This window comes from Cygnus olor, chromosome 1 (assembly GCF_009769625.2).
Source record: "Cygnus olor isolate bCygOlo1 chromosome 1, bCygOlo1.pri.v2, whole genome shotgun sequence".
NCBI lineage: Eukaryota > Metazoa > Chordata > Aves > Anseriformes > Anatidae > Cygnus > Cygnus olor.
Genome location: NC_049169.1, coordinates 75,579,864 through 75,605,440, shown reverse-complemented (window position 1 = coordinate 75,605,440; position 25,577 = coordinate 75,579,864). Strand labels below are relative to the sequence as shown.

At 36.8% G+C, this 25,577-nt stretch overlaps 1 protein-coding gene across 10 annotated transcripts in view; it reads left to right on the top strand.

Moving 5' to 3' along the window:
- The window catches only part of ARNTL2 (aryl hydrocarbon receptor nuclear translocator like 2), a 40,692-nt gene that overhangs the window by 11,594 nt on the left and 3,521 nt on the right, over nucleotides 1–25,577 (top strand). For 7 of the 10 annotated variants that reach the window (XM_040545146.1, XM_040545143.1, XM_040545152.1 and 4 more), the window contains 13 exons: nucleotides 1,657–1,695; nucleotides 3,899–4,056; nucleotides 6,306–6,385; nucleotides 7,055–7,147; nucleotides 9,081–9,198; nucleotides 10,065–10,208; nucleotides 11,867–12,107; nucleotides 13,084–13,190; nucleotides 13,776–13,926; nucleotides 15,142–15,197; nucleotides 15,958–16,066; nucleotides 24,194–24,281; nucleotides 25,391–25,499. In XM_040545146.1, coding sequence (XP_040401080.1) covers nucleotides 1,657–1,695; nucleotides 3,899–4,056; nucleotides 6,306–6,385; nucleotides 7,055–7,147; nucleotides 9,081–9,198; nucleotides 10,065–10,208; nucleotides 11,867–12,107; nucleotides 13,084–13,190; nucleotides 13,776–13,926; nucleotides 15,142–15,197; nucleotides 15,958–16,066; nucleotides 24,194–24,281; nucleotides 25,391–25,499 — 1,493 coding nt within the window. The remainder of the gene's footprint in view (nucleotides 1–1,656; nucleotides 1,696–3,898; nucleotides 4,057–6,305; nucleotides 6,386–7,054; nucleotides 7,148–9,080; nucleotides 9,199–10,064; nucleotides 10,209–11,866; nucleotides 12,108–13,083; nucleotides 13,191–13,775; nucleotides 13,927–15,141; nucleotides 15,198–15,957; nucleotides 16,067–24,193; nucleotides 24,282–25,390; nucleotides 25,500–25,577) is intronic. The other 3 variants (XM_040545149.1, XM_040545145.1, XM_040545151.1) reach the window with 1 other exon arrangement.

Here is a 25,577-nt window from a genome sequence, read left to right as displayed (position 1 = left end):
CCAGGGTCAGACTGATAGGCCTGTGATTCCTGGGATCCTCCTTCTAGCCCTTGTTGTAGATTGGAGTTATGTTTTCTTGCCTTCAGTCAACTGGGACCTCCCCAGTTAGCCAGGACTGCTGGTAAATTATTGAAAGTGGCTTGGTGAGCCCTTTTGCTAGCTCAGTCAGTACCTGTGGATGAATCCCATCCAGCCCCATAGACTTGTGAATGATCAAGTAATATAGCAGGTCACCTGCAGTTTCCTAGTGAATTATAGGTGCTTCATCTCGGTCCCTGTCGCTGTTTTCCAGCTTGGGGCTGAGAACAATTGGCCTTGCTAATAAAGGCTGAGACAAAAAAGGGATTAAGTACTGGCGTTTGTAGTATATGCACATTTCTGGTAAAAGTTTATTTCAAAATGAAAGAAGAAATATTAGGTATTGATAACTCCTCCAGATCTGAAACAGTTTCACTGAAGATAAATTCTAGGGTCATGTGAGTCCAACCTAATCCTGAGTTCGGGCTTATCAGACTGCCTGGAAGATGCCTGGGTTCTAGTAAAATCCAGGTTGAACAGCTGGATCTCTGAATCTTGTGTTAATTTGACTCTGACTGCTGCATCCTTACTGGGGTCAGTGCTTGGTTGTAGGTGGAAGCAGCTTTTGAAGTCTTTTCTAAAGCTCTAGTCTCCAACTTTCCTTCCACTTCCTACTTCTATTTCCTTATAGGAAATAGCCACTGCTTGATTGGCCTGTCTCCTTGCAATCTTGCCACAACGTACACATCTTCTAAAATGATATTGAAGCTAGCAGGTCTCTCCTCTGGAATGGAACTTAGAGTACTGCATGAGATGTCTCCACTGCTGAATTAAAAAAAAAAGCTGAAGTACTGTTGTATAGATTTAAAAAATGCTCGTATCCATTTCTTTTAAAGAAAATAGTTGCCAATATTAGTATGGAACTGCCTCTCTGCAAGTACCAAATTGCTCATACTGAATTGGCAAGACGTCTATTAGGCCACTTTCTGAATTTCTTAAAGATTGTGGTGGGGAATACTGTGATCTTGGAGAAGAGAAAAGATCATTGCCTTTGAATTATTGTTTAAGTTTTCCTGCTGCTAAGTATTTATCGTGATATTGGTGCTATGATTATCTTTCATTTATGGTTTTCTTATATAGACTCTTTTCAGTCATTGCTGTGGGGTATGGGAAAATTTTAATTTTTACTTCTTTTTTGGTCCTTGAGCAAATAGGTTATATTTTAGGCCCAGCCTAGGCTAGGGTTGTTTTTTAATCTTTTGGTAATCAGATTTTGGAAATAAGAACATGAATAGAGGACCCTTGAAAAAGTTGAAAAACAAAAATACACTAAATCAAGACTGGACTTAAGCTGTTTGAATGTTCCATTAATTTTGTTTTCTTTAGGTTAGAAATAGCTCTATAATAATGAAATATCCCTGCAATATGTTCACATAACAGCTGTAAATATTGGAAATTATGCTTTTGTCTATTTGTGTTACGCATCACTTTCTAGATGTTTGTGTTAGGAATTTTTGTGGTTTTGGTTTTGTCAGAGTGACGGTAAATTTATAGCATTTTCTGTATCTTCTTGAATTCATGGAAGAAGTGCCTAGTACTAAATACTCATTGTAATACTCTATATCTTGTTTTCTCTAGGAGTGAAGATGAAGAACATCATAAGATAAAAGATTTCAGGTACTAACTTTATAGCATTAAATACTATACACTCAAGTTGTGTATAAAGGAAGCTAGCTGATACTCAGTCTGCGTGAATTTAGGAATTGTTTCTTCTAGATTTGTTTACACATGGAGGTATTTAAGAATTATCCCACACAAAAATGGATTCAGTGAAAGCATGACAAAGAATTGTTGTTCTGGAACAAGTGCTCGTATATGGAATTACTTAATGGTTGCCACTGCACTGTGAACTCACATCTTACCTTAATGCAAATTAAAATTTGCAGAAAGTACTTGTCAAAAGCATTATTTATGCAATATGCTAACTAGTAATTATCATAGAAACAACAAGGTTGGAAAAGACCTCCAAGATCATCTGGTCTACATTAAATTAAATGGAAGAAATGAAATAGTGTTCCAAAACAAATTTACAGTTTTTTAAACACCAAAATTTGTTTTTCTTTAATGAGTATCTCAGATCACTATGTAAGACTGTGTTTTGTACATTGCTTTGATACTTGTGTTGTACTGTTAATTTTTTTCCTTAGATGATGGATTTTTAGTTTATAAAAAAAAGTATATATTGGAAGACATTTTTGAAGGTTTCATCAACAGTTAATCTCTGTCCAGTGTTCCTTTTCACAAGCTTATTAGGAAACTTGCTCTTCTCCCTTCCTGCTTATAACTGGGGAATGTAACAGCAGGCTTTCTGAATCATCAAGTTTCACTAAGATTTCTGCATCCATAAATTATTCTCAAATATTAGAGGTGTGGAAGATTGTTCTGTTTCCCCATATGTTTGTAACCATTTTCCTGAGGTTCGAAGTACAAAGAGCATACATAATATATTACTTGACTGTCCCTACCCTGATACAAAGGTAAAGTGGGGTGAGCCAAGAATAACTGATGAAAGTAAACTAAAAAAGGCTTCAGGGGTGGGAGGGGGGGAAAGCAGATTACTATGAGTGATCCAAAATTATCCATGTGGAGGGGGAATTTCTTTTTTGTGCTTCCAAAGAAAAATAATTAAAAACATAGAAGACTAAATCTTTAAAATTGTATTTCACTCTTTCTAACAGGCCAGAGTTACTAAACTTTATTATCATCAATGCTTTGTTACAGTACACCTAAAAGGAAGAATTTGGGAATCAGTTAACCAAAACATGTTGCTTGAGTCAGTTAACTGCCATTGTGTCTGGTCTCAATCAGAAAGGAAAATAATCCTCATTTTAAATGAGTGGCTAGCTTGTCTTCTGAGTGAGAAGGGAATAGAATTAATTCAACTTTTCTTGACCAGCTAAACGGTAGAGGGAAGATGATCAGCTAGAAAGTCAACATAATTGACTAGAAAGAATTTGAGAAAGGGTGACCTGAGATAAAAATGTATTTGTGATGTGCAATGTTGTGTGCCCTAGAGGGGATTTTATGATGAAAACTGTGTAAGAGAAGCTCTTTTCAGGTGGTTGAATTCTTGGATGGAGGCTTATTGAGATGAAATCTGACATAGGGTGTGCACAGAGGCTGAAACCTGTCCTTAATTCACCTTACTAGGTGAATGAAGGGGGAAAGCTTTCTGAAATACCTGTAGTGAAAAATAGATGAAACATAGCTTTTTCTTTCAGTTTCCACAGCATCTCTTATAACCACATGTAACTGTCAATTGTGCTGTGAGTAAATGCTTGTATTTGTGTCTTTTTTTCAATACGAGTTATTTTCAAGATAATTAAACAACAAGAAGACATTGCTCATCCTGGATTATTGTGAGTTTGCATAGACAGAGCTCAGAGATGCTTCAGCGAGTGCTTAGAGCATTATTTGTTTAAAAAGAAATAGTAGTAGAATGAATTCCACATCTTACTTACACAGGCTAGAGAGCAGCAATGTCTTCAAATGTTTACTAATGACATCAAATGTCTGGTATACAGTAAGATGTCAAGGTATTCACTTGGGCCTCAAGGGTCACAAGAAGAATTTCAGTTTTGTAAGTCTTCATCAACTCTTGTTTCTGCCATATATGATCAAGTTTTTGCAATATTTCACTTCATTATTGTGACCGTTGCTACTTTGTTCACATGAATCCAATTGTCAACTACATGTGTATAAAAAAACATTTCAGTGCAGTGATACTTCTCATGATACATTCCATTCCCAAAATTAAATTGATGAATATTATGAGGAAAATTGTGTGTTCCACACCTTAAAATATTTTTTTTCTTATTAGAGAGGCTCACAGTCAAACAGAGAAACGAAGAAGAGACAAAATGAATAATTTGATAGAGGAATTGTCTGCTATGATACCCCAGTGCAACCCCATGGCACGAAAACTAGATAAACTTACAGTTTTACGGATGGCTGTGCAACACTTAAAATCTTTAAAAGGTAGGTTTTAGGAAACTAATCCTGACAGTCCTTGTTCTATCATGAGTTATACTACATATTTTCTTTGATGTTAAATACATCTAAGGTCTTCTGTTTTGTTTCCTTGCTGAATTCATTTCTGAGTCTGTGCTTCGTTTAATTTTACATTTGTAGTTTCCAGAATTTCATTTATTTATATTTTTTTCTGCTATAATAAGCAATACTTCAGTGTCTGATACCTTGTTAGCTAAGGCTGTACCTTTTCAAAATTATAGAAAAATCAAGAAATTCCATCTTCTGTTATTTTCTAACCCTCAAATTAAATGTTCTGCTGCCTCTCAACTTTCCATCATACTTTCTTTAACAGTAATACCTGTGGTGCTATACTAACATCAGTAGCTGTACTGCTAGTGAGAAGAAAATGGTCTTCAAACTAATGTTTGTTACTGCAGAGTTTGTGATTGCATCAGCCCTTTGTATTGGAATTTCCTGTTTAATTATTGACTTTGTAATGTACAATGTCATTGAAAAAGACCATTTTAAAAAAATAACTAAATTCTGGGAAGACTTTAAGTTGAAAACCAAGTCACTTATGAAATATTGAATACTTCCAATGAGTTGTTTGTGTAGCGTGACATCAGAAAAAAGTCTTCTCAACAATGGGAAACCATGCTAATCCTTACCTAAAGAAACTGATCTAAGTAGTTGCACTGATAGGGAGCACAGAGAACTTACTTCAGTGATCAGTTTCATCTTTTACAGTGTAGTTTTATAAAACAATAACTATTTGCATAAAACTAAAGAAAAAATGAAATTTGAATATGATCATCTTTCTTCTTTTTGTTTTTTTGGCTTGCAAGGACAGTAGTCAAAAGAAACATTGCAAGACATACTTTAATATGGCTGATTACATTTAAGTCTGAAACACCACAAAATTTTATAGAGTGCTAGGAAAAAGACTTATTAAATGCTTATGTCTCCAGCCATATAACAAAGTAAATATGGATTTCATTGAGTGGTTTTGTGTATGTGCCAGAGTCAAACCAGGATATATTCTTTCATCTCTTTTTGCTATTCTTGCTTTGTTCAAGGGTTTTCTTTCTCCCCTAAGAAAAATTAACATCCAAATACAAGTTACCTATTGCTTGGTCTATCAGCAGCATGCAAAATTTTCTTGTTTTGTTTTTTTTGGCAACACTGTTTCAGAATAATAATTTGGTCAACTGTAAGCAAAGATCAAAGACTCTGTGCCTTGCCAAAAATCTGATTATGGATAAACGCATCTGATAAGAACCTCTTTAGTTGTAAGTCAAAGCAATGTATGAAATTAATTATGTGACTATCTTGACAGTTATGGACTCAGAATAATTTAGGTTGGAAGGAATTTCTGGAAGTCCTCCGGTCTAAGTAGGCTGAGAATTGTGCATAAAGAAATAATGTCACAGATTAGCAGGGTAGTAATTGCACTTAGAGTTTAAACAAGCATCTACATCTTGACAATGAAATGAGAAATCTTAAGCTCAAACAGTGTTATTTTAACAATGGTTTAGGAAAACTGGACTTTATCTGCCATAGTTGTTATGTGTATCTTCAAAACAAATGCTTTAAGACAATGAGAGATACTATATGGAATTACAGCAAATGCTGAAATTCGTTGGCAAGTTCAACCGCTATATACCTCAAAAAATACCTAGAAAAAAATGTGAAAATACTTGTAATGGCTAAGGAGGATTTTAGTGTGTTTGCCATGGATGATAGAACAGTAATATGTTGTGAGTCAAACATACAATACCTATTCAGTGTAACTACACAGAGTGATTTTTTGGATGACTGGATATAGAGTACTAATGAAGCCTTATTCATGCCAAAAGGCAATTGATAACATAGGAATTACTCAGATTCAGCAGATATTAAGGGCTCTGAAATAGGTCTACAAAATATTTCTAGGTAATGCAGAGCTCATAATACCTTTTCTGTAGCAGTATACTAAAGATATCTGATCAGAAGCTTCCTTATTTTCTGCGAAATAAAAGGCAAGGAAGTAACTGGTGGTATGCCCATATTCAGTATCAGTGTATGTTTAAGAGGTTTGTTTGGTTCTTTAAAAAAAAAAAAAATCTTTTATAAATTTTTATTCAGCTGTTGTGATTGAAAAGAGAATTTACAAAGTAAAAATTAAATATAACTATGTTAAAAATAAATTTCAAATATATCTTTTGAAATATATCTTTTGATATTGTATACATGTTTACAAATAAGCTATTTTCCAGGTTCCACTAGCTCTTATACCGAAGTTCGATATAAACCTTCATTTTTAAAGGATGATGAGCTCAGACAGTTAATCCTTAGGGTAAGTAGAAAGCAACTCTCAGTTAATTGTTGTCCTTATTAAAGCTTGCTATTAACTTTTTATTTTGAGAGAGCTGCCCTCCCCGTCTTTTTCTTCAAGCAAGTGCTTTGATGTAGTTGATGAGTTTTGGTTTGTAACCTCTGTACACTAAACAGGACTTTTCACTAAGATATACTCAGCATGTTTCATACATAAAATGTTTTTTATGCTGATATTGAAACTTGCATGCAAGTATATGGAATGCTTTTAATTATGCATAAATATACTTGCAGTTACTTGCTGTGCTTCAAGATGTGGAAATAATGCCTGAAAGAAAATCTTCCTGTTTTTGCATGTAGGCATACACCCACACCCCCTTACCCTTTCTCATTTGCAGCTATTTTCTCTTTTCCTTTGCTGCAATAACACAGTTTGGCGAGATCTGTAAGATGACTCCAAGTTAAGCTGTTTTGCAGCTGGCATTCTCTTTCCCAAAGCTGTGTTTAGGAAACTCTAGCTGTCTGCAGTGGAAGGTCTGATTTGGTCCTTGCAATCTTTTTAATTGCTTTTTGGTGTGATTTTTATTTAATAAAAACATTTCACGTTTAAAAGTGTACCTCCTTGTAGTCATCAGTATTCATTGTATATTTTAATTGTATGTTTTTTAAGACAGTATCTTTGTATTTTCAGGCAGCAGATGGATTCCTGTTTGTGGTTGGATGTAACAGAGGAAAAATTCTGTTTGTCTCAGAATCAGTCTGCAAAATACTAAATTATGATCAGGTGGTTATATTTGAGTTTCTTGGTTTGTTTTTACCTTGCATTTTCTTTTACTTAGAAATATTTAAGCTTTTACATTTTACTGTATTTTATTTTTAAAAGAGTCCTTTTGTATCATTTCTTGGAATGTTGTTGGTAACAACAAAGTAAAACTGAATTTCCTGGAATAAGTATTTGTAAGTGTGGTCAGTGTTTGTGACCTGAGCAATAGCACTGGATTTCAATTGATTGTACTTAAGAGAACTGCTAGTCTAAACTAAAAGGATATTTTGAAGATGTCCTAATTTTATCCCCATTTTTTTGTTGAATGATTAAGTGATTTTTTGTTGTTCTGCCTGAGGAAAATTGGTTATTCAGCAGCATGAGTTAAAGCTCTCCTTGGTGTAGTGCCTTTAGGCTCAGATGCACCATATATCACCTCACCCACAGTAACCATCCATGTTATATAATCTTAACTTGTAGGAAACTGTATGAGTTAGCTTAACCTGTAGAATAGGCTACATATAATTACTTTGTGTGAGGTGACATTTAACATCATAAGGAATTACTGCAGATAATAAAAGCATGATAACTTGTTCATGTTTCTGTGACTCCCATTCCAAAAACAGGCTAAAACAATTAGTGCTTCCATCTGTCTACTTCTATAATTTAGAAACTATTTGTGCTACATTCGCTTTGATTAAAGGAGGAAGGTCAACCAATCTGAATTCTGTTTTATAGATTTTCTTTAAACAGAACTATGTCTTATTTAAATTAAAGTTAAATGAATCATTTTATTTTGTAACAAGCATAAAGCAGATTTTTTTGAGAACCTCTATACTGAACTTGCTCAAAAGTACAATTTGGAGTCTCTCACGTTAATCATACCTGCCTCCAAACCCATAAGATCTTCACTGTTCCAGCCAAAGTGGTTTAGCGAATTTAACTGTCTTAAGTCCTGGATTTATTTGCTTATCTAGGAACTGCTCTGGGTTATGAGTCCCATCCTGCAGCATAGTCTGTTTGTTAAACCTACGTATTTTGACAGGGCTGCTATTAGCCTTTCTCAGGGGCACTCATCATTTTCCCTTTTCATTAGGGTTAGATGGGGACTGGGTAAATGAAAGAGGCTGAATATTTATCCTGCTTTCTTTGAAGATTTTCATTAAATGTATTTCTGGTTGTAGTTTATTAGAGAGGTGCTCCCGTTTTATGCAGTGATCATGTAGCAAGTGGCCAGGGTCCAAAATGAGTTGCAGTTTGAGTCTGGAATATGATTATCAACACAGCTTCTTTCTACCCTTTGATTTGACCTGCCGTGGTGAAGGTAGGCCATCAAAAAACAAAGCTTGCCCACTTCTGTGAGAATTCCTTCCTGTTCCAAGAGAAGGTAGCAGTGCCTACACCAGTGCAGCAGACAAGCTTTGGATGAGCAGACTGAGCGGGTTGAAAGGATCCCAGCTAGAGAGATCACTGTGAATGTCCCCTAGCAAGGAGTGCTGAAGTGAGCTGAGCCATTTGCAGCTTCCAGACAGTTCCTGGCTTAGCAATGCTGTTCTGTCCATCTAAATGAATTTTTCTTTTTCCCTTCCATAACCAAAATAATCTGTGAGGGGAGTTGTTTTGCACATAACCTTCTTTGGCTTCAGGATCAGGAGTTGTGTTAAGTAAATAAAACATATATATATATATATATATATATATATGTTTTATAGCACTTACTCTTTATTAATATGCAACTAGTATTTTTCAAAGGGAAGTTACAAATATTTTTTTGCTACCCCATTTATATAAAAAATAATATTAAACAATGGAAAGATAATGCAGATTGAAATACAGAACTTTAGAAAAACTGTGACATTTTAAAGTTTTTTTTAAGTAACATAGAATGTGGTTTTTCTGAGGTGTTAAATGTGTTCAGTGCCCTAAAACAGTGGGGTTCTTTTTTTTTTAATAGGCCAGTTTAATTGGACAAAGTTTGTTTGATTACTTGCATCCGAAAGATGTTGCCAAAGTGAAGGAGCAACTTTCATCTTCAGATGTCTCTCCCAGAGAAAAGCTTGTAGATGGCAAAAGTAAGTCATATGTGAATGTACTCAGATTTCTTTTTTTAAGAGATGTTAATAAAATTCAGTTCTTATGCAGGACATATTCATGTGTTCATATGTGCAATAAGTTCTGTTCTTATGCAGGAGATATTCACGTGCTTATATATGCATGGATGTACAAACTTGAAATATGGTTTCTATGAACCAGACACTTGAATGCTTATCTGCTGCTTAGAATGCGCTTAGAGTTTAAAAACTAGCCCAGAAAAGAACTTACTTTATATAATAAGAGGGATTTAAATTTGCATTGTTAAACATTTACCAAGTTGTCGTCTGACATTCTTCCTACCAGGCATACTACTTTTTTTCTTGTATTTGATAGGTCTTGTCAATACAAAAGACCTGATGTAGTCGAACATGGGATAAAATACTTCAATATCAAGAATCCCTGTCTTCTCTGAAAATGCTAAGTGTCGATCCTAATTTAACCGAATCTTATTTTGTTTACAGTTATTTCTAATATGGAAAGCATTATGTACTCTGCAGCTAATAACTATTTTATAGCTGACTTTTATAAGCATTTTCACACTTCTGTGTACCAAATAGAAGTTGAAAGTTTATAAAGTGTATTTATTAAAATATAATTCAAAATGTCATGTATGGCTTAAGTTTAATTTGGTAGTTCTTTTTAATTTTGGAATATGTGTGACGGCCACATTTTCTCTGCCTTGTTTAAGTTATTAGACCTTTTTCATTTTTAATTGTCAGGACAAAAATTAGGCAACTGAACAGTAAGGAGAATGTACTAGAAACAGAAATGAATATTAGGCCTTGGACTCAACAGTTTTATTGCTGGATTATTTTTTTAAACTACTTTACTAAATCTTTATAAGCTGGCTTGCAAGTACACACAGATTTTCAAGCTGGACCAGCTCGACTGAATTCTGGCGCTCGACGTTCCTTCTTCTGTCGGATAAAATGTAGTAGGACCGCAGTCAAAGAAGAGAAGGAGTGCTTGCCCAACCCAAAGAAGAAAGGTATTCAAACAGTGTAGCTGAAGTGGGGGCTTTGTCTTGAAATTTGGTATATTTAAGTTCCAAGTCAGTAGCATGACCCCTGTAGTTATCACAAAGTAGCTGTAGCGAAGTGTAAATATGTACTGAAGACACATCTTGAAAAACAGTCTAATTGTACTCTTTCTCCTCCCTGTTCACCCCTGAAAAGAGGGAGGGAGGAAGGAACCTGAGTTTCAGTGCCTGTTTAGGAGCACGCAGTCTGTTCTAGTCAAATTTTAAAGTCTCAGGGAAATTTTTGAAAGCACTGGAGCAGATCAGAAGAATGAAACTAAGTAACATGTGTCTTGAAGATAACTGTATGAATCAGGCCTGCAAAATCTACTGTTTTGGAGGGAAAAAAAAGCAAGTAAAAACTTTTTTATCTGATTTACATTTTGTGTTGTGTGTACTTACGAAGTATGAGTTTTCCATTTTTGGTTTTTAATGGTGAAGTTAATTTATCAATGTATTCCATTTATTTTTTTCCAATAATTTTAATCTAGTTTATAGTTTCAATTTAGTTTTGGTATGCCTGTGCAGCAAGTATATTCTTGTCAAGTTTTTAGTGGATGAATCTTTTTTTTAAAAAACGTAATTTCCAGCTTTTGTTTAATACCTTGGCATTGATTTTTGCAAAAGTGTGCAGAAATGATTTGATCCTGAATAAATCTTCCTCCTTTTTTATTTCAATAACCTGTTACTGTTGAGATAGAATATACAAGAATAAATTTAAAAATAGGTCTGTCATTGTAAGTAAATAGAATTCCATCTCCTTTGATGTGCCAACTAATATGATAAGACTATTTAACATATAAATGCTTCTTCGGGAAAGCACTATTCAGGGAGATCACATTGTAAATCTGGTAAACTGACAATCACAGCAGAATAAATACCTCAGTTTTTCATTTTACAGTGATAATTGATGTTTTCCGTAGTTGATAGAGTTAATGCAGTCAAATCTATGTAAATCATAATTTGGTAAGAATACAGTTATTAAGAATATTTTGGCAATTTGTTTTAAAGATAGTTACTGCAGCACATGGTATGTTATATCTATGCGTTGATGCAAATTAGGCTATTTACATATTATATAAGCAGTGTATGCTGTAACTTAAGTCTCTTTGATATTTTTATTCCCAGAAAAATTGAGGAATTAGGAAACCTTATATAAATAGAAAGTAAGCTGGGTTGTTTTGTGTTGTAATCTTGGTCGATTCTTTTAGTAGCTGCTGTAAAACTATGTTAAGATCATAGTGTTCATATAAGATAAATTGATTTGGAAGCCACAGAATGCTGCCACGGGTTATTTTAATTTACAATATATAAGAAACAATATAAAGAAAAAGTGATCTGTGAGTTACTAGACTGTTTTTTTTTTTTCCTGTGAGACTGTTTGCACTGTCAACACCTATAATTTATCTTACTAAATCTTATATAGGGCTAGAAGTGCTCTATCCAGGTAAGCCAAAATTAAGTAATATGAAATTAATTTAAAAGTACTCTGTAAAACTATCTATAGCCTTTTACAGTTGTTGTAGGTAAACATAAAATATGACTGCTGGTATTACGGTGAAAGGAATAAACAACAACAACAAAAAACATTTTGAACTGTAACTGCTGATTTTATTTCTTCTTATTAGATCACAGGAAATACTGTACCATTCACTGTACTGGGTACATGAAGAACTGGCCTCCTAGCGAGGTGGGAGTAGAAGAGGAAAATGATGTAGAAAAGGACAGTAGTAACTTTAACTGTCTTGTTGCAATTGGGAGGTTACACCCTTACATTGTTCCACAAAAGAGTGGAGAGATAAAAGTCAAAGCAACAGAATTTGTTACACGATTTGCCATGGATGGAAAATTTGTTTACGTAGATCAGCGGTAAGCATTTTCTTCTGTAGTGAAGAGAAAATCACAACTAGATAGGTTTTCTAGTCTTTTCTGTGAGAAAGACACATGATGTTTCAAGCAGGATAGAATTTCTAGATTTTGTACACAGGAAGAGCTTTCTCCTGAATCAATGACTTTCTTTTTGGACTTTCTTTTTGTTAAACATAATGTAGCAAAAAAGTATACCACTCTGTAGGAAAAGGTAGGCTAGAAAGATGAAAATACATAATAAAATACACTCGTGTATTTATTTGTAAAGAAAAATCTCAAGTTAGAGCTTCGTATCTCTATATATGACTTTTGTTTATAAGTTGCACTGACAGAGAAAAAAGTAATAAGCACTTCACCAAAATTACTGCATGTTAAAATCTTAATATTTGGAACGAATACATTATATTTAAATGAGTTACCAAATTATTTCATTTGAAGTGAAAGCCAAGTTCCTATTTTCTGAACTTCTTTAAAAAGTACTTTTGTCAGTAATACAGACTGAATTTCATTAATGCCACTGGAAGATTTTTATTGCTTTCAGTCATCTTTCATCTAAAAGTATCAGTTCAAACTTATTCCTTAACATGGTGGAGCAAAATTTAGCTGTTTTTTAATGACTCATTATGTGGGTTCAGTACTCTGGCTAATTGGAAGAGCTAATAGTGATTTATACTTCGTGTGCATTTAAATTGTGCATACACATGGTTTGCATGTTTAAACACTGTTATTTTGTCTTTCTATTGCCATTCATTGCAAAATCTTGGTATCCTGTATTATTCATTGCAAACAGATCCAAGGTAAACTGCAGTTAATATTTCCTGTTGGTTTAGAGCTATACTAGTGCTGTATCTTTTCCCAAACATGAACACAAGCATCTATTTCTTTAAATATTCATTTTCTGCTTTATCTGATACTGAAGAAACCAAGCTTTGTAATTGTTTGAATCTACTGTAGATCATGTTTTTATTTCTAACAGTGCAACAGCAATTTTAGGGTATCTGCCACAAGAGCTTCTAGGAACTTCTTGTTACGAGTACTGCCATCAAGATGATCACAATCATCTAGCTGAAAAACATAAAGAAGGTACAAAACGATTGGTCCTCCCAGGCTGTATACAACTACATGTAATTGCTATGTGAAAACAGTACAAATCAAAAAATCAGAAGCTGGGAATTAATAAAGTTAAACAATCTTAGCATTGTCCCTTTCTACATCTACATGAAGACATGCCCACATAAAGTGTGTAACAAAAACAGGGAGAAACTTCTGTTGTCTTGGATCTTGGTGCAGTGCTTTAATTGCAAGGGAATAACATTAATGCTTCTTTCAACCTTCCGCTTCAATTCTTCTTTGTTAGAAAGAGGAATAAGTCCTGGAGAGCAAATGTGACTAATCACTTAAATAAAGACACCAGTTATTAAAGTTCACCAAGTCTCCCTGCTAGTGGTTTGCAGAAACTTAGTACATGGGCTCATGTTTAAGATGAATAGCATTGTTAAAAATGTAGTTTGATTTCAGTAGGGTTTCTGTCCTGTCAATTTTAATGGCATTTGATTTGTATTTCTGATTGTCAAAAACATTTTGGCTTTATGATATCACAAACCATTTTTTTTAGTTTAACTCTGTCCTCCAGAGTATTAGTGATCATAATTCTCCTTTCTTATTTAGTGTTGCAGAATAAAGAAAAAGTATTTACAAATTCCTACAAATTTAGAGCAAAAGATGGGACATTTGTTACTTTAAAGAGTCAGTGGTTTAGTTTCATGAATCCATGGACCAAAGAACTGGAGTACATTGTATCAAACAACACTGTAGTATTGTAAGTAATTTGTTATATGAATTCCCTATGTTAATTTTTGTCTTATTTACAGCTAGCATTGATAGAAAGCAACCTGTTTAAGAAGCAGAACAAGACTAGAAAATATCAGCAGTGCACAAAGAGGTTGAGTAACCTGGAAAAACATTTTGCATTTACCAGTTGATTTTGATTTCAGGCTTAGGTCGTGGATTTAACTATGAAAAATGTGTGATTTACTAGTAGAAAAACAGGAAAGAGTTTATTAAAGGAAGAGAGGAAAGGTCTTTAAAGATAATAGATATGAAAAAATGGAAATGTGAAGTTACTTCTACTTTTCTTCCTGAGCTTTGTAAGACTACATGTGTTGGTGGGCCTAATTTTAAGTGCTGCCCTACCTGCCATGTGTCAGAATATGGAGAAGCATCATTGATAGATAGTAGAAATGCAAGGCAGGACAAGAAGATACTCTCCAAATTGATTGCAAGGGAAGAGCCTATGAGACAGTAAACGAACTGTTGGAGTGTGTGATTAATTCTTCTTCTGTTACTTTTTTGTTCACTGAGCCTTGCAATGGAGTTGTATTTGGATTGTTCAATAGATACTGAGGTTCTTTGCCAATTACTGGGTTTTTGGGAGGGGGAGGACAGTGATTCGATTTCTGTTAGACCAAGTTGTCAAGGGAGCCTTTTACCCATTTTGTAATTAGTTCATGTCTTAAGTCAATATTGTCCGCCTATTTTGTCTGTCTTTTTTCCTCAAAAAGACAGTGAAGAGAAGTTAAAGCAGCATGTGCTGCCCAACAGCCAAAGGCCACTTCTGCCTGCCCTGGAGATCCAGGCATCCACAGCTGTCTGGAGAAGGAGAAAGTAGGCAGCAGCTGCAGGCAGACAGTAGCCACTGGCCTGTCCTAGTAGCAGTTGTTTCTTCTTAACTGCTCTCCGACCTAGGAGTAAAAAGGGCAGCCTTGTTCTCTTGGCACAGAACAGACAAATAAATTGACTGTTCTTTTTTATTTGGGGAATAAGTGGAAATGAATATTTCTCTCAGTGCCTCATAACTATCAAGTAGTATAAAGGTTGAACATTGAAACGTGTAAGGAATATCTCATTTTATCACTAGCTTGAGGATATTAGTTTTCCTATGTAAAGTATTGATTGAAATCAAACACAAATACACTGGATTTTGCCATTGAAAATGTTGCTGATTTTTGTGTTTTCTTTTTTATTTAAATCTCAGAGGTCACAATGAGTCTGCTGAAGAACAGGTACCCTATGCTTCCCAGCCTGCAGAAGGCAAGTGTCCCTTCTTACAGTTACCATAGGTGTATCTTCTGATGGATCATTAATGTTTTAGGTTTATTGAATCCAGGATTTTTTTTTAAGGCTAAGCTGTTTTGCAAGGGAGATTTTTTTTTTTAAATTATTTCTAGTGACAATTTCTAGCTACTTGCAGCATCCTAATTCGTGTAATTCAGATGAATGTGATGAGAAGGGCTTGCAGCATTCTTTTCCCTCTAGAAATTTCTACTATAGCTAGGTTTTTGTTGATAGAATATCATGTTTCTGTCACAGTCTTTTCTTGTTTGTTTTTTTTCTACAGTTTTCTGCAGAAATACAATTGCAATGACTTTACTTACATAATAAAGGGTGATGAATATTTTGTTAACAGTTCTGTGCTATGCACATACTCTGATCTCTGAGGTTTTCTTTTACCTTACTAGAAAGTTTTCTTTAACAGCATGTTTGTGAAAACTCAACTTTTTCTCCTTATGCTTTTTGCATTGGCTGAGACGAGAAATGGTAATAATTAAAGCTAGTAACTTCATTACTGAAGTTCAGCAGTGTTGACATTTATATTATTCAGTTATCTTTATATTTCAAATAAGACTTATAACATCCCCCAGGAGGTTAGTATTTTAAGGAATTTCATTTCTGAAAAAAGGGAACAAAAACTGCTTTAAAGTGAATCCTCGAGGTGATTGTTCCATGCTATGTAATAAAACGTCTACAAACTTTAGATTTTATTCTAATTTATTTTATTTTTTAACTGTAGATGCTGTTAAACAATCTTTAGTGAGTGTACCTGGAATGTCCTCTGGAACGGTTCTTGGTGCTGGCAGTATAGGAACCGAAATTGCAAATGAAATATTAGAATTGCAAAGGTAATAAGCACTTAACATCATATGTTAGGATTTTAATTAAAGATGGAGAAGAGACATATGTGATTATGTGGGGACTGTTCAAGTTTCATTTTTAATATATGTATTAAATTATTTTTTTGTTCAGCAATGGTATTATGAGGTACCAATTATAACCTAATGTAGGTCTCATGCATGGCAGTACACATCACTGGCCTTGATAAATAGTTTTGTTTTGGGCATGCAATTTCCTTTGTTAATGGAAGAATTATATAACTATGACTTCAAAAGTATTACTGTGATGCTTTTTCACTTGAGATTGAAATGAGTAGATACTCTATTAGGGAATGGAAAATTAGTTGTCTGTGAGTAGCATTTATATTTTTCTAATAGTGTGACTCTGCCAGCAGAGACTTCTTTGAAGCAGTAACCAGTGGAGTGCTTTCATAGCCTGTCTTGTCCCTTTCCTAGTTGTCCTGCAGGTCGGCTAAAATGATAGCTCAGTAGCTCCCCAGTACCCAGCTGTAGATTTAAAAAAACATGACTGCATCATTCCAAATGGGAATCCATGCAACATTTATGCTGTTAAAGACTGACCCTTTTAAAATTAACTTGTTTTAGTAGATTTGTAGCATAGCCAGTGAATTACAAAGGAAGAAACATAATTTTAATGTGAAGATGTCCTTCTGTGTTTTTTGTATTGGGCATCCACAGTGGTGCCTGACTTGCTTATAGAGAGGTTATTACTCTATTTCAGTTTGCACCATATCAGCATTTGTTGTTTAAGAACATTTTTAAAAAGTCTCTGAGGCTAATTCCAGGATTTGGGGATTCACAAGCACAGAAAAAGTCTGGTTTTGATTACAACTCTTTTGGGAGTCAAGGCTTCGTCAGAAGCTCCAACCACTTTTAAGATCAAACATAGCATAGGGTACTATTGTCTCATCAGGACAGGACAAGTCATCTGACTTAGCTTTGGCTAGTGAAGCGATCTCTTAGACTTTAACTTCCAGTTTCAAGTAAAGTTTTCCAGTTTCAAGTAAAGAAATGCAAACAAATTGTTCATGTCTATGGAGCAGTGTGTTCCAAGGATCCTTGTAATTCTTTCCAGTGACACTTTTGCAACAGTACCTGAAGGACCATAGTAATATTAAATCGTCCAGTAGGAGATACACCAATTTTGGAAACAATGGTAGATGTGTAAGGAATATTTTAATATGCCATAGCATAGTCAGCTTCTGTTATTTCATTAGCAGATGTCTGACCCCTCAGCTCATCTGTGAGGATATTATGAGAGGCAATGTCAAAAAATTTACCAATATCAAAGTAGCATCCACTACTAAATGCCTCGGTCCACCAAGCTAGTCACTTTATTGTAAAAGGTTATCATATTGGTTAAGCACGATTTCCTCTTCATAAATCCATGCTGAATTCCAGGATTACAGATTATCTCCTCATAACATGGTTGTCTTCTCAGCTGTCTCTTCATCAGAACACAATAAAAACCATGGCCAGAGCCTAAGAATGATGAGTCATGGTGGTAGATGTTTCTTACTCTGTTTCCCGTATTTTGGAGTCACTTTCCAACAATGAAGTCATATCCCTTTATTAGAATAGTCGAATTGAACAGGGACTCATTCCTTTTGAATGAAAGAAAGAAAGGAGTAAATGATTCCGTAGTGATAGGAGGAAAGGACTGCTATTTTAAAAATAAAAATAAAAAATCCACCTCCAGCATGTTGACAGGTTGCTGGGATTATCTGTAAAGGAAGAGGAAAAGCACTGGCAACAAAAGCAACAAAATTGGGATGTTACACTTTGGTAATACCATTTTTTATGTTCTCTCATCAATACCACCTATAAATGGAAAGTGTTATTTTTATCAACTTTTCTGAAGACCAGAGTAAGCTGGTGGAAGTTCTCATCTCTGATGATGAACACCCAGGCATGAGACAAGAGCTTAACTTGATACCCATTCTAGGAGATTCAGTCGGGTCAATGTTATTGATTGAGATCACTTGACCTTTGCTGAAAGGTATGTGATCATACATGTCATCAGCTTAAGAAAACCAGTTTATTAAGTGGATGAAAAATAAATTGCTGGATGAGGAAAGAATGAATGCATTCCTGTGAGTTTTCTTTGAAGCTACCCCTTGAAAGTTTTGGTATCTGTGTTTTTTAAGAACCGTAAGCAATACTCTTCATAATGCTACAGGAACACAATTTCAGGTGCAGTATCTTTCTAAGCAGCACAGGAAAATTTTGTGAGCTTTTTATGAAGATCAAGCCAACTCACTACTCTTCTGTGATAGTTCTTAGAGTTCAGCAGGTCGTAAGAGAGCAAAATTTTCATCTTAGAAAACAGAAGAATCCATCATAACAAAGAATTGTGGAATTTGGAGAAGTGTGATATTAAATTAATCTCCCCAGTTCGGAGGAGGTTATTTTTGTAAGAGGTTTTTCTTTTTTTATGGATATTTAAATGGAATTCTGCTGTGGAGTTGAGGCATATACGAATTAAGGCCTCTTTAGGGATGTTTCAGGGGAATATTTATTACTTCACATCCTTCCTCATCCCAAAAGAAGAACAACTGTTCCTGGTCCCCTACAGACCTTACAGAAATTGAGTTTATTTATCAAAAAGTTAAATATTAACACTGCTATAATTTTCTGTCATTCTGTCTGCCTATCATAAGCTTGAAGCTCTTGATGATGCACATCTCCCTATCTATCAAAGATTCATTTTGTAGATGTCTTGTTTCATCATGTAAGTAAAGTATGGCTTGACTCCTTAATGGAACAGCAGTTTAATGCAACAGGACATTTACCCCTCTTTGTCTGACTTATCAAAACATCTTTTCATCAAGATCTAGTCACAGTGATAGGCCAGACTTGCTTCTCATTTGAAAAGTGCAACTGCTACAAGAAATTAAAACAAACTGTGCGAGTTCTAGGTTCAAATAACAACTTCTCAGGAAAATATTTTTGAAAGTACTGGCAGCAACAACCACATGCCTTACGAAGCTGTGTTAGATAGTCTTATTCTTCAAGTCATTGATTGACCTTTGTTTTTCTCATTTACATGCACATCTTGAACACTGGTTAGAACAGGAAATAGTGTTATATTGTTTTCCTTGGGAACAATCATACTACTTCTCAACTAATAATCTCATTATCAATAATCTAATTAACCTCTAATTAATCTAATTAACCTCTAATTAATAATCTAATCTCATTATTTATAATCTAATAAACTAATAATCAAACTAGTAATCTCATTGGGATCAGTGTTGACCAGCAGACTTGTCTTATTAACACGTGGCTTCGAGACTGGTGCAATCGGCAGAACTTTGGGTTTGTTGGTCATGGGAAGGTGTACGTGACACCGGGGCTGCTGGCACCAGATGGGATGCGCCTCTCTCAGAGGGGGAAAAGGATTTTTGCCCAGGAGTTAGTGGAGCTGATAGATAGGGCTTTAAACTAGAGTCAAAGGGGGAAGAGGATAAAACCAGGCCTGCCGGTGATAAGCTGAAGGATGGCGCACTGGAATCAGAGGGACTGTGTGCTAGTGAGGTCCTTTGGTCTGCTCCACAAGGTGCTGTGTGCAATGAGGAGTATTTGAAGTGCTACTACACAAACGCACGCAGTATGAGGAATAAAATGGAGGAGCTAGAAGTCTTGGCCCAGTCCCACAGCTACGACATCATCGGCATAAGCAAAACCTAGTGGGATGAGTCCTGTGACTGGTGTGTTGCAATAGATGGTTACAGGCTCCTCAGGAGGGACAGGCAGGGCAGACAAGGTGGGGGGGTGGTGATGTATGTGAAGGAGGGGCTGTACTGTGTGGAACTTGAAGTTGGCGATGGCAAAGTTGACAGCCTCTGGGTAAGGATTAAGGGACGAACAAATAAAGGGGATGTCGTTGTGGGAGTCTATTACAGACCACCTGGCCAGGATGACGCTGCCGATGAATTATTTTTTGAGGAACTAAGAGATACCTTGAGATCAACTGCCCTTGTCCTTATGGGGGACTTCAACTTGCCAGACATCAACTGGGATTACCACATGGCCAACACGAGCAGGTCCAGGAGGTTCCTAAAGCACCTAGATGATAACTTCTTGGTGCGGGTGCTAAGGGAGCCAACTAGGAAAGGTGCCCTTCTAGATCTGTTGCTGGAGAACAGAGAGGGTCTTGTGGGGGACATGGTAATTGGTGGCCGTCTTGGTCATAGTGACCATGAAGCGGCTGAGTTTAAAATTTTTGGTGACAGAAGGAAAACTGCCACCAAAACTCCAGCCCTGGATGTGGGGAGAGCAGACTTCAGGCTGCTCAGGGAACTATTTAGCAAGGTTCCCTGGGAAACTGCTTTTCAAAGTGTTGACGTCCATCAGTGCTGGTCCATCTTTAAGCACTGCCTCCTAAAAGCACAGGATCAGGCAATTCCAAAATACGGAAGTCAAGCAGGTAGGACAGAAGGCCGTCCTGGCTGGCCAGAGATCTTCTGCTGGAGCTTAGGCAGAAAAAGAAAGTGTACGACCACTGGAAGCAGTGTCAGACAACGTGGAAGGAATACAGGGATGCTGTTCGTGTTTGTAGGGAGAAAATTCGTATGGCCAAAGCCCAATTAGAGTTGAAGCTGGCCAGGTCTGTGGGAGACAATAAAAAGTTTTTTTTTTTAGATATGTGAACAGAAAAAGGAGGACCAAAGAAATCATAGGTCCACTACTTGATGGAGAAGGTCACCTCACAGACAAGGACATAGGCAAAGCAGAGATGTTTAATGCCTTCTTTGCCTCCGTCTTCGACACTGATGATGGACTTCGGGACCCCAGGTGCCCTGAGCTGGAGGACCGTGATGGTGGGAATGATAAACTCCCAACCAACCCTGAACGTGTGTGGGATTTGCTGCTCCACCTGGATCCATGCAAGTCCATGGGTCTGGATGGGATTCATCCCAGGGTGCTTAGAGAGCTGGCTGACGTCATTGCGGGACCTCTCTCAGTTATTTTTCAACAGTCTTGGGAATCTGGAGAGGTCCCAGCAAACTGCAAGCTGGCAAATGTTATGCCAGTTTCCAAGAAGGGCAAGAAAGAAGACCCTGGCAATTACAGGCCTGTCAGTCTCATGTCAGTGCCTGGTAAAATTATGGAGAAGATTATCCTTGAAGTTATTGAAGTGCACCTGGGGGACAATGTAGTCATTGGTCCCAGCCAACATGGGTTCACAAGGGATAGGTCCTGTTTGACTAACTTGATTTCCTTTTATGATAAGATGACCCATCTAGTCGATGAAGGGAAAACAGCTGATGGAAAGCTGATGGAGCTGATGGAAAACAGCTCTTTGGATTTCAGTAAAGCTTTTGACACAGTGTCCCATAGGATCCTACTGGACAAAATGTCCAGCATACAGCTAAACAAAAACATCATACGATGGGTGAGCAATTGGCTGATAGGCAGGGCTTAAAGGGTTGTGGTAAATGGGGCTGCATCAGGCTGGTGGACGGTCGCTAGTGGTGTCCCCCAAGGTTCCGTTTTAGGGCCAGTCCTCTTCAATGTTTTTATCAATGATTTGGATGTAGGACTAGAAGGTGTTTTGAGCAAATTTGCTGATGACACTAAACTTGGAGGAGTTGTTGGCTCTGTTGAGGGTGGAAAGGCCTTGCAGAGAGATCTGGACAAATTAGAGAGCTGGGCAATCACCAGCCACATGAAGTTTAATGAGCAAGTGCCGGGTCCTGCACCTGGGACAGGGCAACCCTGGCTATAGCCAGTATGTATACGTACTGTACGTATAGCTGTACGTATACGTACAGACTCAGCGATGAGACGCTGGAGAGCAGCCCTGCAGAGATGGATCTGGGGGTTGTGGTTGACAGCAAGCTGAATATGAGCCAACGGTGTGCCCTGGCAGCCAGGAGGGCCAACCGTATCCTGGGGTGCATCAAGCACGGCATTGCTAGTTGGTCGAGGGAAGGGATTGTTCGGCTCTACTCTGCACTGGTGCGGCCTCACCTCGAGTACTGTGTGCAGTTCTGGGCACCACAGTACAAAAAGGACATTAAACTGTTGGAGAGTGTCCAGAGGAGGGCGACGAAGATGGTGAAGGGCCTAGAGGGTAAGACGTATGAGGAGCGGCTGAGGTCACTTGGCCTGTTCAGCCTGGAAAAGAGGAGGCTGAGGGGAGACCTCATCACGGTCTACAACTTCCTCACGAGGGGGAGTGAGGGGGCAGGCGCCCATCTATTCTCTTTAGTGACCAGCAATAGGACCCGTGGGAATGGTGTCAAGCTGTGACGGGCAGATTCAGGCTGGATATCAGGAAGAGGTTCTTCACTGAGAGGGTTATCGTGCGCTGGAACAGGCTCCCCAGGGAAGCAGTCACTGCACCAAGTCTGTCAGAGTTTAAGAAGCGTTTGGACTGTGCACTTAGTCACATGGTCTGAATTTTTGGGTAGACCTTTGTGGAGGCAGGAGTTGGACTCGATGATCCTTGTGGGTCCATTCCAATTCAGGATATTCTATGATTCTATAATAGACAGAATGCGAGAATATTCTGAGAGCAAAAATATTTTGCTTGCCAGCTCAATCAACTGCAGTGCTTGGAACCCTTGTAATCTCAAGCAGGCATGTCTGTTTCAGTGATCTTAGTTGTCCATGGACACTGGAAATTGCAAATAAACCTACACTGAACAGTGATGAAAAGAAGCCAACTGTGGAAAGGAGCAGTTGCACTGTGTGACTGGGATCTTTGGCACTGCATGTATCCTGCAGTCCTGTATCTTGGAGTGGGATAGGGAGGAACTAGTTTTTAAAGCCTGTAAGAGGAAAAGGCATTTACACATACAAATGGTCGTTGAAGGGTCATCAGTAAGTACTGGGTGTTTCTATAGATGCCTGAATGTAATTGCTTGCAGCCAGATGTAGTTCAATTTTCCAAAATAGTTGCAGAAAAATAGTGCTGTATTTTTTTTTCCAGCTGGAGAGTAGAACTTCATGCTATTTCTTCATTTTTTCTTATATGAATTCAAGTTATTATCTTCCACATGCTGAGGCAGTCAAAATTAGACAAGAGTGGCCAACAAAAGTTGACACCAGCACTTTTTCATCAAATACTTCTGTGGTTACAGACACAATCCAATAGAATGACTGTGTTTAATACCTGAATTTCCTCTCATTTTTTAATATCAGTAAGACAGATGGCTTTCAAGCTGTGCATCAGGCATCACTAAATTTTAACAAAAAATTCAGGGCTATGTCCACACTTCCACTAATGAGCATATCTGAATCAGTTTAACACGTGAGGAATGATCATTTCAGTTACTAAAATCTGTTCGGTCTGGAATTTGTCCCAGCTTTTAGAGATGGCAGTACTGCTTACCAAATTGTACGTTGGACATTGGAATGTAGGGAACTTATAAATATTCTGTGCAAGTAACTAGACTTACTTAAGATAGGCTGTTGATTCATCCATATCCTGTCTTTCCTGCTGTACTGCATTTTGGATCTGAGGAAGTGGTGGAAACTGAAGTATCCAGAGTGCTCCACTTCCATAGTCTTGTCCTTTGCGAGTCAGGAAGAGTGGGGGGGAAATGCGAGCAAGCTGTACAAAGGGCCCTGGTATGACATTTTCACTGTTAGTTTCATATCCGGCATGTTTGGTGAGGGAGGATGAGCAGGATCTCAAAGAACTTTGGTAACAAACTAAGTGTTCTTTATTTTTGGTTGGAGTTTAATGAAAATAGGAAAAGACAGGTATCTACAATAATAGTAGAGGGAGTATTAGAAAGGTATATTGTTAGTTTAGCAGAACTTCCTGATGTTGTCCATATTACGTATGTATTTCAAATGCACGTATTTGTACCAGTGTGCCTAATTCTGAAACATTTGACTCTCTGCTCTGTCACTGCTGCTGATTGAAGAGAAAAATAATTGTGCTCAAGTAATAATGACCTATGGACTTTACTGATCTCTTCTGTGCTTTGTGTTATCGATAGAAAAGAGAACTTAGAATCTTCAGGAGAATTTAAGCCAACTTTATCTCAGATTAGCTGGCTCATACTTCATCACTGGGGAGATCTGTTGGGTTCTGCAACAGGCTGTTTTTCATGATCAATGTGACTTGGTAAATCAATTATACATATACAATTTTAGGTTGCATTCTTCACCACATGGGGAGTTAAGTCCATCACATCTCTTGAGAAAGTCACCTTCTCCAGCTTTAACTGTAAACTGCAGCAATGTGAGTATATCCCTGCCTGTAAAAATAAATAAATAAATAAAAGGTTACCAGCAGATAGCTCATGTCCTAACAACCTCATGTCCTTTGTTTGTCCAAACAAAGCCTATGTTTGAGCCATATTACTCTGGCTGGTGTTTGTGTGAGAGAATGTGTAAGGTATTGCCAACTACCTGGCAGCTATGAAAGTCTTTTTAAGACATGACAGCAGCAGAAGTTCCAACCTAATTTACTGGGACATCAGTTCCAGTCTTAAGGGGACATTCCCTGAGGCTGAGAGAACTGCAGTCTCTACTCAGTTATTAGGTTCTTTGCTGAAGCTATACAATATGCTAAATAAGATGAGTGTGATTCATGTGGTAAGGATTCTTCTGAACTTGGTATTGCATTAACACTTTTGCTAAGCGGCCATCTAAGTGTAAAAGTGTTTCTACCTGCTTGAGTTCAGTTTGGCAACCTAAATAAAATATCGGTTCTTGCTTTCTCTCAAACATTTTTTCCTCTACTTTATATATTTCGCTGGTATGTTTGCAGTAGGATGACTTCTATCTCTATTGTTGCTAGCCTAGTTTTCACAAGTGCAAAAGGTAATTTAAAACTACTTAGATTTTTATTGTGATTGTAACAAGATGCAAAATAATAATAGAAGAGATACAATTTCATAATTCCTATAGTTTAATGCATCTCTAACATAGGAGGTATGAGGATTTTTATCATTTAGCAAGAATGTGTTGATATTAACTACTGTAGATGATTTCAATAGGAATTTGTAGTTTATGTTACTCTATGTGGAGAGCGTGTACCAGTACATTTTGTTGTGTTGGATTTATTTGCTGAATATTGAATTAGACACTTAGTAGTGCAGATGTCATCACAGTGAAATAGTCTTGACAGATGTGTAAGTATCACCTTTTATTTAAGCAAAGTCCAGTGCTATGTGAACTTTAAAAAAATAATAATAAAACACAGTAGATCTTCTTTGATACGCATTTTTCATTAACTCTTATCTAGTTCTTAATGCTTTTACGGCAATTTATAATGTTCCAGTAATGTAATAATTGTGACTAAATTTAGAATTTAATTCTGTCCTTCTACTATTTCTGTTCTTTTAGGTGCCAAATAAGGAGTTGATTCAGTTATGTCCTTCAGAAGCAGAAGTTCTACAGAATTCGGAACAAAATCAGGGTGCTATTCCATTTCCTAGTAATGAACCTCTCCTCAGTAAGATTTATTTCTCGTATGGGTATTTGGGGACTGCAGGGAAAGACATTTATAATAAAATTTGTATTTTTGGAGTGC